This window comes from Haliotis rufescens, unplaced genomic scaffold, assembly GCF_023055435.1.
Source record: "Haliotis rufescens isolate VD_foot unplaced genomic scaffold, xgHalRufe1.0.p SCAF_35, whole genome shotgun sequence".
Lineage (NCBI taxonomy): Eukaryota > Metazoa > Mollusca > Gastropoda > Lepetellida > Haliotidae > Haliotis > Haliotis rufescens.
Genome location: NW_025964057.1, coordinates 2,797,045 through 2,809,363, shown reverse-complemented (window position 1 = coordinate 2,809,363; position 12,319 = coordinate 2,797,045). Strand labels below are relative to the sequence as shown.

The following is a 12,319-nucleotide window of genomic DNA, read 5'->3' as shown; positions in this document are numbered from 1 at the left end:
ACATGACACGTCAGCATGTCACGGACTTCGTACATCAGAGGACGTAAAGCGTGTGCTAGACTTACATACGTCCCTGAAGAAAGGAGTATTTTATCAAAACACACTTTGTCCTATTACCTCAGGCTTGGTCCCTACCATGTGACACTAACCCGAATGTCGAGTAAGTCTAGGTGCGCGCGTGTGCGTGTGTGTGTTCGTGAACATCTTACTGTTTGTGATGAGGTCACAAAGGTTTATCATGTTACAAGGGACTCGAAGAGATAAGCATCAGAGTGAGTGAGTATGGTTTTGCGTCGCTATTAGCAATATTCCAGCAATATCACGGATGGGGACACCGGAAATGAGCTTCCCGAATCGAACCCGGGTCTTCGGCGTGACGAACTAACGCTTTAAACACAAGGCTACCCCGCCGCTCCTACGCATCAGTGCAATGACATCCGGATGTGGATAGATACATCTGGTCTGGTTCTGAAAATGTGCGAATGTTGTTTTACGACACACTGTCCCATATTTAAACTTTGCCACTCCGAACTATAAATAGTCGTGTTTAGAACAGACAAACTAGTGATTGATATCATGAACAACGACCCACTCCTTAACGCAATCAAATATGTCGGCGAGCTTGTCCTCCCGATACCTCAGTGTCGTCTCTTACACCACGTGGGGGTCAGTTGTACCCCTAAATCCCCCCGGCGCCACAAGCATAGGGCAGGCGACTTCTACCCCGTGGTAACATTTTACCACGCGCTGGACAAGAGTGAGTGAGTTATGTTTTACGCTGCTTTTAACAGTATTGCAGTTATACCACGGCGTGTCAGCTTAAAGTGGGAGGGGCGGTCGGGTAGCCTAGTGGTTAAAGTTGTCACGCCGAAGACCCGGGTTCGATTCCCGACATGGGTACAATGTGTGAAGCCTATTTCCGGTGTCCCCCGCCGTGATATTGCTGGAATATTGCTAAAAGCGGCGTAAAACCAAACTCACTCACTCACTTAATGTGGGAGGAAAGCCCGAAGTGATGCAGGTCTCAGGCGCTACCACTTCGGTGAAACTAAAGAGCACGGGTATGGTTCTGACAAACCAAATCGGGGCGAACCGGAATTCGATCCAACAATCAAGCCCGAGGGACGCAACTCTGCACAGCGGCGCTGGACAAGAATATCTGTACACTATGAAGGTTTTCTATTCTGAAAACAAGTGTCTAAAACCTAAACTCATGGGAAAGGCGGTTAGCATTTGATGTACTCATATTTCGTTAAACGCCAACATGGCCACATCCGTTAATATCCTAATACCCGAGACCGACACCGTGGTCTTGTGGTAGAGCGTCCGCCTGGAGCGTTCCCCGGCCGCGTCACACCAAAAGATGGTACTTGTTGTTACCCTGTCTGGCGCTCGGCATTAAGGGGCTAAAACAAGGACTTGTCGGCTAGGAGTCAGTATACTTTGTCTGAATGGGGTATTTATGTGGCATGATATCTCAGTGGGATAGCACACTCAATCGGCATCAGTCCGGACTAGAACAAGCAGCCACACACACGTGCATGCACGTCGCAATAAACCCCATTTCACCACACAACAACCCGACATATCGTATATCATCAAATCCTTGTGAGGTTGCAGACACATCTTGGAATGACTTTTCACGGAAATTAATCTTTCATATGGTTGGAATCTAATTCGGCCCCTAATCTTCCCCCATGGAAATACTTGAAGCTAATTCCGCCTTCAGTTGATCTGGGATGCACCAATATGCCAGCAGACGACTCGAGCAGACGACTCCGGCCTCAGCGGGGACCGTCTCAAGAACTCTACCAGACTCTTGTGGCTTTGATGTATCTGATGAAAACTAAATTATCCGAAAAAGCTCTCAGTGGAATAAATTATCTTCTGCATGTTTGTGGTCTTGAACTTTTAACCTTTATCTAGACATGTTACGATTTCTGTACTCAGTAATAGCTAGTCCTGGTGGGGTAGGCATACGGTGGTAAATACATATATTTTTTCTTATAGGTATGGTTGGTCTTCTGTTCATTTAAGATAGGACTGTTACAACGGGCGCGAATGTTCCGACAGAAAGTGTGTGGATAGCATGGTGGATGCTAAATTAACATGCGTGGCACCATATCGAGATCAGGTAACGTCTGACTGCATACATTACACAAACCATCCATTTCCATCCAAACCATCTCAAAACAAAGTGCTCAAGGTGTAGGTAGTCCCCCCCCCCCCACACACACACACACATTTTACATATCAGCGTACACAAGCTACAGGTGTAGGTAGTCCCCCCTCTATTTATCAGCGTTCAGTACCTAGGTACAGGTGTTGTTGATGGCACACCTGTCTTGCGTTAATTATCTTACAGCGCTGAGAGTGCAGATGCGTGTGCAGTGAGGGTTGGGGGATGGTTTGTGTTATGCACGGCATGCAGCAGCAACACACATCCCCCACTACAGAGCGATGCTTCTGATAACCAGCACCTGCAGGGTAAGTGAAATATGCAACCTTCACATAACAAAGAATGCAGTGTTTACTACGGCTATGTCCTAAAGTACGGGCGTAGTAATAAGATGGCAGTTCAAGGTCATAATTCATGATACAGTCTCCATAAACTGCATATGATTTACTGAGTACAAATCTAACAATGAATTATCAAATTAAATTAACGTGGGTTTTACGATATTAGCAGCGGGTAATTGACCTCGCCAGTAAAATCTTCAGTTTAATAAACCAAACCAAACCAAAGTTAATCTGAAACATGACTATTCACACAGCATTATCCTGAGCAGGGATACAATGTCCCATTGAGGCGGCGGGTAGCCTAGTGGTTAAAGCGTTTGCTCATCACGACCCAGGCCTGGGTTCGGTGGTCCCATGGGTACAATATGTGAAGCCCATTTCTGGTGTCCCCCGCCATGATATTGCTGGAATATTACTAAAAGTGGAGTAAAATGATACTCACAACGTCCAATTAATGCAATACAGGAACTTCTATAAGGGACCGGTCATTTACTGCAGTGGTGGGTGGGTCAGCGGCACTAATGTATTAAAAATAATGACCCCTCCCCGAATGCTTGTCATGTGTTTGAATGATCCTCCTCATGTTCTTGTACATTTGTTTCGCGACACTCTCAGGAAACACAAACTGATTCCCTCTGTCCCCCTCAAATAAATGATGGACCCCTGAAAATCCGGGCTTGAGTAGGTCTTCAGTAACCTGTGCTTGCCTTGAAAGGTAACTATGCAGGTCGTAAGAGGCGACTAATGATGTCAATCACTGGATTGTCTGGTCCGGACTCGATTATTTACAGGCAGTGTTAAACAACAAACAAAAGGGCTTTAAACAGTCGACTGTATAATTATTAGTATCTAAGAACGAAAGTTCAGGACGACAAATTAGGAATGGTCATAAACCCATGTAACAGGTTCATCCCCTGCACGAGATAAGCTGGCACCGTGTGAGATATCGTGGGTGTTTACACGTGGTGCCACGCATGCCACCATACACTACACGTTGAAGTCTACATTGTCCAGATGACAGGGTGTCACTGTACCCAATATCCCTCCGCCCATACAGTAGCCGATTTACCGCCTTATCTTTCCACATCCGCCAGTGTCCACTAATTGCGGGCTAATGACCTATATAGATAAAGCCACTCGTGTGTGTATGCTGCGGAGACTGGAAGCCGCTAAATTACGGTTGTCGGAGTCGGAGAAAGTGGAAGATATCATGCCGACAATAAAATATAATAAAAGTCGAAATCCTATCTGCTGCAGATGGTGGTGGTGGTTGTGGTGGTGTGTTGATGCTTTTCTTGATCTATGTGGGTGATTCAGTTCTTTAGAACATGGTCATGATAGTGCCAGATGATCTCTGTGGGCGATTCAGGTCTAAAGAACATGGTGCCATGTCCCCGGTGGAGATAGCATATCCACTAAGAACTTAACGTCCAAATGCCAGCAATTTAGCTATAGGTACGACCACGCGGAATTGGCATCTAACATATCAGGTCGAAACAGAACTAGGAAGACACTCCAGACCTCCAGTACACTCAAACACTATGTATTACACTGTACCTGACATAACCATCAAATATTTCTTAAGAGGTAGCCAAAGATATCACTAGTTTCAGACAATTTGGCGAAAACGATTTATTCTTGTACATTTGAGCAAATAATGACGTCAGCGCCATAGCTAATATGTCACCATATTTGTAATTTCAGACAATGATACCAAATACATATCAAGGCTAGAAAGTCAAGTCGAAGCGGTCTGTATCGTACAGGGTGCTTCAGGTTTCACCCTAGGTGCTCAGGTACTGACACATACCCTAACGTACCCTAACCACAATAAACAACTGTACCACAGCTTGCCAACGTACGTTTGGCCCGACCAGATGCGTCCATTCTACAATGCGCGATCCGGTTAGGAAGTGTAGACTACACGGGTTTGCAAAGTAACCAGTTCCAGTTCACATTTTACTGTCAACCAAACTGCTGATGTCGGGTTTTACAAGAAGAATTTTACACAATAACAAATATTCCATCAACATGTATAAGACGGCGGTCTGTAAATAATCGAGGCTGGATCAGACAATCCAGTTATGACATCATGAGCATCGACCCCCGCAATTGGGATACGATGACATGCATCAACCAAGTCAGCGTGCCTGACAACCCGATCCCGTTAGTCGCTTCTTACGACAAGCATAGTCGCCTTTTATAGCAAGCCTGGGTTGCTGAAGACCTATTCTACCCCGGATCTTCATGGGTCGGATGTGAGAGAGGACTGCCATGTTGGGATATGTTGTGTCACATTTAAATGTCACTCAAACTACCCATGTCGAGTTTTACAAGAAGAACAAAAGTACGCAACTGCAGATAAAGTTCGTTAAGAAACATGACGTCTCGTGAAAGAATGCAATAAACAGGAAGTTGAAGAAACGTTGAAATATTTTTCGCCGGAGTTGATTGACTCGCTAGGACGATGTCGTCAGCTCAGGATAACCAATGCATTGCACAATGCCGCAGGACAAGTTATGGAGTAAAGTTCCTCCTAAACTCAAAACTTCAAATAACTCTACAAAGTGTTATAATTTAAATGCAACACCACTTGACGTTATTTCATGGCCATGTTGTTTCCTTGATGAAAGCTGGAGAAATGCCGCATCAAGAACAATATCCGATTATTATTTCCGAGAATTCCGGAAAGGCTTTGTACCATGTGGTTGCCAACACACGTGCATCCGGTGCCTCAGCTGGCGCATGCTGCAGGGGTTAAATGACGCTCGGCCTAAACAGCGAGTTAATCCGCCATACAGGACTTCAAAACAGTCAGAAGTAAATCGAGGGATTTCTGCAATTGCAAGAAATGCCATCTGGAAGCGCCATGCTTTTAACGGATAGAACTGGATTACAACGATACTCACGAACAGCATGCTATTTAGCTGAAGTTTGTTTCAGGGAGTAAGATATGCACACATTGCTTGGTGATGCACGAACGTGACCTAGTGGAGAAAATCTATCAAAAACATGAATTATTTTAAGAATGTCAGGCTTTCCAAGTGACCTACAGAAACACTTTGATTCTCTCTCCTCTCCCCCCCCCCCCCCCAAACCAACACACACACTCCCACCTCAGGATGTAATGAGTATCTTACAAATATGTCGTATTAGTTTGTTTGTGTGTTTGTTGTTTAATGCCGCACTCAGCACAATTCCATCTATATGACGGCGGTCTATATATAATCGAGTCGGGACCTAATAATCCAGTGATTGACATCATGAGCATCGGTCCTCGCCATTGAAATACGATGTCATGCATTAAACAAGTCAGTGAGCCTGACCACCCGATCCCGTTAGTCGTCTCTTACGACAAGCATAGTCGCCACTTACGGCATGCATGGGTTGCTGAAGACCTATTCAAACCCGGATCTTCACGAGTAGTAAAATAGATTTTAAAGAAATTTTGAAGACATTTAGTCCTGCATGAAATACATCAGCGTTTCTTCAGAATGCGATGTCATGGCGGTTGTGTACTTGGGAACTGATGAAGCAATGTTTTCTGTAATTGTGTAATACATTGCTTATTTTTTGGTTTAATTGAAGATATGTAAATCGCGTGTCATTTAATAGGCTAATCAGTTATTCAAATGCATTTCATCAACATTCAAAGCATTTTCCAGCCAGTATAAAACCAGCAGGGAACAACACAGCTTGATTTGATTCCGAAACATCTCAAGTTTTTGCAAGACCAAGTCTCACGTATTAGTAGCAGGGCTTGAGCAGCAGTTTTGTCGTCACTGGGATATTCGGAACAGGTTTCCCAGATTGTATTCATGTGGGATCAAACCTGGACAACCACCAAGTTTCTACACCCGAGATAGTGGAGGAATGTTCCCTTACCATGATGACCTGCTCGCCGAGAGGTAGACGAATCCCTCGTGTACACATATGCATCATGGTATGCAGGTATGCATGTTGATGCATGATAATATTCCTGTCATAGTGCATAACTGCAGCTGGCGCGTGACGCGCACGTGCGTGTATTGTGTTTGTCATGACAACGCGTGGAATGTCGCTCTGTCTCTTTTTATAAACATTCCTTGTCTAATGAATTGTGTATGGTCCGTGCGATGGCGAGGTGCCCTAGCCAAACCTACCCCCCGTGTCACTGGTCGAGTCTGTAAGTGTAACGGGGATTAGTCATAGTTCGTCACGCTGGTCTTGAGTGAGTGAGTATTGTTTGACGCCGCTTTTAGCAATATTCCAGCAATATCACGGCGGGGGACACCAGAAATGGGCTTCACACATTGTACCCATGTGGGGAATCGAACCCGGGTCCTCCGGGTCGCAGGTCTTGACAACTTCACACGAATACTATTCCCAAAATAAACAGTGTGCGTTAATGGGTATTTATAGGTATGAAGGCCGTATGGGTTAACGTGTTCCTATCGGGATATGTTCAATTAAACGTCTTAACAAGATAATTTAACGAAAGGTTCCACTTGCGTCTGTGTATTATCACCATACGTTTTTGTTTGTTTGTTTGTTCGTTGTTTAACGCCGCACACAACAATATTCCAGCCATATGTCGTCGGCCTGTAAATAATCGAGTCTTGACAAGACAATCTAGTGATTGACATCATGAGCACCGATCTACGCATTTGGGATAAGATGACATGGATCAACTAAGTCAGGGAGCCTGACCAGCCGATCCCGTTAGTCACCTCTTACGACAAGCATGGATTGCTAAAGACTTATTCTAACGCGGATCTTCAAATTTGTTTTTTACAATACAAGCGAGATTTAATTGTTAATATGAACCTCGATTTATACGAATAATGTGGCCATCTTAAAAAAAGTGACAAACGTGTATTATGTTCGGCAGAGGTTTATACAGGCCCTTATCTAAATGTAGGTCGAACGCTATATTCAAATCCATGTTTGGTGCTTTGGCCATAAAACAACATTGTTTACATCATTTGCTTGAATGCTTTTTATTAATACATGACACTTTTCATGGATATCAACTTCTTTTTTTCTTTGTCACGACGTTTCAGAGCTACTTCTTACTCCTTCGTCCTGATGAAAGGTCGTGACGAGACCTTGCTATCCACAAAAGTGTCATGTATTCATGTTCTTCCAACTTCTAAATGTCTATCAAAAACTACATGTTATTAGCTTTCTGAACGTTTCGCTGGCGGCTGTCAGGGCTATCTTGCCCTCACAAGTACAAGTCACTGTAGTCAGTTGGTTCAGCAGTGTCTCCATCCTCGGAGAAGCCATGCAGGCATTACGCCCTAAACCTGCCTCCGTGAGTGGTTGCATTGAACTAAAGTATCTGAGCATATACTGTATCGTGCTAAACACCGAGGGATATGATCTTAGTGAGATCTGTATTACTGTCCTTCCTCCGTACGCCAGCACTGCCCCGTGCTGTTGGTCTAGTGGCAGACTGACTCGGGACGGACAAATGATTAGGTTATCTATGCGTGCACACTGATGGGTCATTGGCATTTGAATTTAATCTGTCATTGTCAGTTCCACTGAACAGGATAATCATTCATCATAGAATGATCAGGAAGTGTTCTGTGTATGAACGTATAGTCTCTATAACAGACATAACACGCGAAATCTAATGGATGTTGGAGCTCAACCATTATTGTTTTAAAGTTACAGATAGAACACATGTCTGCTTTTTGATTGATCGGTTGTTGTCACATCCCTATTGCGTACATCGATGACCACGGTGTCAATCACTGGATTGTCTGGTCCAGATTCGATTATTTACAGACCGCCGTCATATAGCTAGAATATTGCTGAGTTCGGCGTTAAACAACAAACAAACAAACAAATCAATATAGCGGAACCAGGCCTCCCACTTTCATCTCACCCCAATCAACGCAAAACGTCCTACCTGTAAACTGTATTTTTCTTGCAAGTCTTCCGCTTCTGAAGAGCCGCGATCTCAGGAGAGGCAACGACCCCTTCCTCTGCATCCGCCTCCATCTTCGTCAAACACACCTGGTCGTCGTCGTCGGGCTTCTTGCTGGTGGTGACTACTCCGTTGTCAGCGCCGTCGCGGGGCTCGTTCACAATGTATGTCCCAGAACGCATTGCGCCGATAAATGGCAGTCCCGGAAAACGCTTCTGGACTGAAACACACACATGGCATATTTGTTTATACTGTCATAGAATACCAATAGCCGCATTCCAGCAGTGATCACAGACTGATTTCATAGCTTCACGTGGAACTGTGGCGTGAAGCCTGGAGATATGGTGTTTATGTGGCAGGAATTACTTGTTTGGTTGCTATGGAATGTGTTTGGTTGCTATGGTATGTGTTTGTTACATGATTCAAGACCAGCCACCTCGGGCACTTGCACAGCGACTGGTCGCGCTGGAGGACGCGCTACTTATAGCTGACTTAAATGTGTCACATGTTTCATAATGGGGCTGTTTATTTTCTAAACGCCCATCCTACTGTTTTACTGTTGATTCTTTATGTTATGAATATTGCCGAGGACTTGGAATCGAACCAAGTCGAATTCGGAAACAAATGCTGATTCACACAAAACTTTCTATGAAGTTTTTCGCAATTGATATTGTATTGATGTAGTTAAAAAAGGGTATAGACTAACACTTAGTCTTTGAAAACATTTCTTTAAAATAGTTGTATTTTTTTCTTTAAAAGGACCTTCCCTCTTCTGCTGTTTTCAAGGAAACTAGACTTGCCTGGGCTTTCAGTAAAAGAATATCTCTCTCTCTCTCTCTCTCTCTCTCTCTCTCTCTCTCTCTCTCTCTCACTCACTCACTATGGTCCAACACCTGGTGTTCACCTTCGGCCTATGTCTAGACCTTGAGACAGACTTGTATCAGACTGAGACAGTGCCTGTCTTTGGTTAATAACCAGCTGCTAGATTGATAAACATCGTACAATTTTGAGTTTATAGTCAAACAATTTGGGGTTTGTTTGTCTTAAATCAAGCTTGCTAGGACTTCAAGTACCCGAGAGCCTAGTCTCACTTCAGGAACTCTGGGAATTTTGGTATCTTTATGTTTTCTACCAGAATGCGAGTTGTTCATGTTTTTGCGTTGAACTATCTTCAATTGAAAATATATTACTATTAATTATTTTAATCAAAACATGTTTGCTCTACCGTCTCTGAGACTGGTCAGGTGTGTATTCTGTCATATTGGAGATGAGAGAGCCTGACACATCTACCACGACCCGACACACAGCAGGCACACGTGATTCATGGCAGCATAAACACACACCCTTCTATAAAACAGAACCCACCTTGACATTATACAAGTTGGAAAAAACTCAGAAACTAATAAAGACAATCTTTAAATATTATGGATAAAATATACAGCTGTATATCAACAGCTGACACTAAACACAAGCTCCAGTAGTTTCGGAGCTACATGTTTCAACGTGGGGGATCCAGCGTTATCGGGGGGACTCTTGACGGGAGCCACGACTCACGGATGTCGGTGTGATAGGGGGCGATGATGGAGGAAATAATGCCATGACATGCGATACATATGTTATCACATACTTTGTATAAAATCTACAATAGGAATCTTCCCGACGGTGGCAGCCAAAGGCTTTCCTAACAAGGGTGCCACACATTTGTCCATGCAAATTATTATTGACTAGATACAGTGAACGACTAGATACAGTGCAAGACAATACATAGGGATTGACTAGGTACAGTGAATGAAATTGAAACGCAGCCTACCTTGCAAATCACAACGAATCACGGTACAAGCGTATCCTAACCAGGGATGTTTATCGACATGGAAGCGTGTCGTGTTTTGCTGGCTTTTCCCAAGACAGGCCGTGCCGTAGTCACGTGTCGGTCACGTGTGATGCACATGGGTGCAGAAGATCGTGTGCCAGTGCAAACAGCGGGATCTGTAGGGGTGTCACTACACACAGGGGAGAATTTCCAAATTGGTGCGATAGGTGCACGCCATATTTACTATGCTACTCCGTGGTAGTCGTCGTCGTCGTAGTGGTAGTAGTAAAGGTGGTTGTGGTATGTGTAGTGGTAGTAGTAGTGGTTGTAGTTGCTGGGTGTCCATTTAAGCAGACTTTACCCTAGTTTCACCGGGAGAGCTAACACGGCTATCCTGAGCAGCAGATATTCTGATATTTCAGTGAGTTGTGGGTATACGGACGTGTGAACAGAACCTCGTTTATATCACGGCGTGACCTAGACTTGCACAAGTCTCTAAGGCAATAATTATTAATTTAAATAATAATTTCTAGATTACGTAAATAATAAGAACACGTCCCTTTAAAAGACTGGAGTCTTTACTGTCCACATGTCTAGACTGGCCTATTAGGATAGAATTATACACATACATGGATCTTTCTTTCAATACAGCCGTGGAGCATGGCTAGGCGTGACCAGGGTGGCGGCAGCGTGACCCCCGCGTCTACAGGGGGTGAGGGAAACCATCCCAGATAAATATGTCGCAGAGAACAGTAGTGGGATTCTGCTGAGATAGACAGCTCATGTTACAAAACACACATGATACTGGGAGGGGCTAGATCTCTGAAGCAAGGGGTGGCCAGGCTAAAACTGTGAATGAACTGATGTCGAAGAGTTGTGTGGAAGAGTGAAATACCAAACAGGAGGTGCACATGATGGAAATTGTGTGAATGGCGGGTACTTCCGGTTGGCAGGACATGCTTGCCCTATCGCGACACCTGGTGTCATCACTCATATTCAGGGATCCATTCATGTCATTGTCACTGCTATTTTACCTTTTACGCGGAGTGGAATCTGTTTCGGTATATAATCGTGACTGTTGTATACTTTCACATTGACGTTGAAATTGACTTGCTACGCGGCATGATATCGATATTGCAGGCAAGCAACATTTAGCCGACTCTGTGAACATGCGCTGTAGATAAGCACCACGATACCTGTGATTACAAGGAACCACGTGTTGCCTGGTTACAGTAGAGATATGATGGCATCACGTACACAAGACTTACACATAGTCAGTGAAAACATCTCTTTAAGATAATTATATTTTGTTCTTCGAAAGAACCTTTCCTCTTCTGCTGTTTTTATATGTGGAATCAAGGAAACTAGACTTGGTTTAGTTTAATCTAGACTTGCCTAGGTAAAATAAATAAATATATTACTGCTAATGGTGGGCAGATCATTAGATCGTGTTAATGTGCAATATTAAAGGTGCAAGTTCCCTGCGAGGTATTTCTCCCCTCAAACACGGGCCGTTCAGAACTAAAGACGCTACTCATACATCCCCATCGTTCAGGTCGTGGACTCCTTCCTCCCTTCGAGTAGTCCTAATGGATCTTATAAGGCTGCTATCAATACACTGAGAAGAAAGGCAATGCGAGCAAAATCTGTTACAAAAGTTATCTCTGATATGTCTATTAAAATAACCCACATTGTACACAACGTCTAGAAATGGCGTTAAATCTTTACTGTAACTATTGTGACTTATCAATACAGGGTACACTAAGTGTACGCTGCCAGCCACATCATGATATATATACATTATAGAAATCTTTACTGTAACTATTGTGACTTATCAATACAGTGTACACTAAGTGTACGCTGCCAGCCACATCATGATATATATACATTATAGAAATCTTTACTGTAACTATTGTGACTTATCAATACAGTGTACACTAAGTGTACGCTGCCAGCCACATCATGATATATATACATTATAGAAATCTTTACTGTAACTATTGTGACTTATCAATACAGTGTACACTAAGTGTACGCTGCCAGCCACATCATGATATATATACATTATAGAA

The 12,319-nt window shown here is 43.7% G+C and overlaps 1 protein-coding gene across 3 annotated transcripts in view; it reads right to left on the bottom strand.

The window, feature by feature from the left end:
• LOC124134439 (proton channel OtopLc-like) overlaps positions 1–12,319 on the bottom strand; it is a 68,509-nt gene that overhangs the window by 22,777 nt on the left and 33,413 nt on the right. For 2 of the 3 annotated variants that reach the window (XM_046499247.2, XM_046499246.2), the window contains one exon: positions 8,420–8,657. In XM_046499247.2, the coding sequence (XP_046355203.1) occupies positions 8,420–8,619 (200 nt within the window). In that variant the 5' untranslated portion in view covers positions 8,620–8,657. Of the gene's footprint in view, positions 1–8,419; positions 8,658–10,247; positions 10,516–12,319 lie in introns of those variants that run through there. The other variant, XM_046499248.2, reaches the window with a different exon arrangement.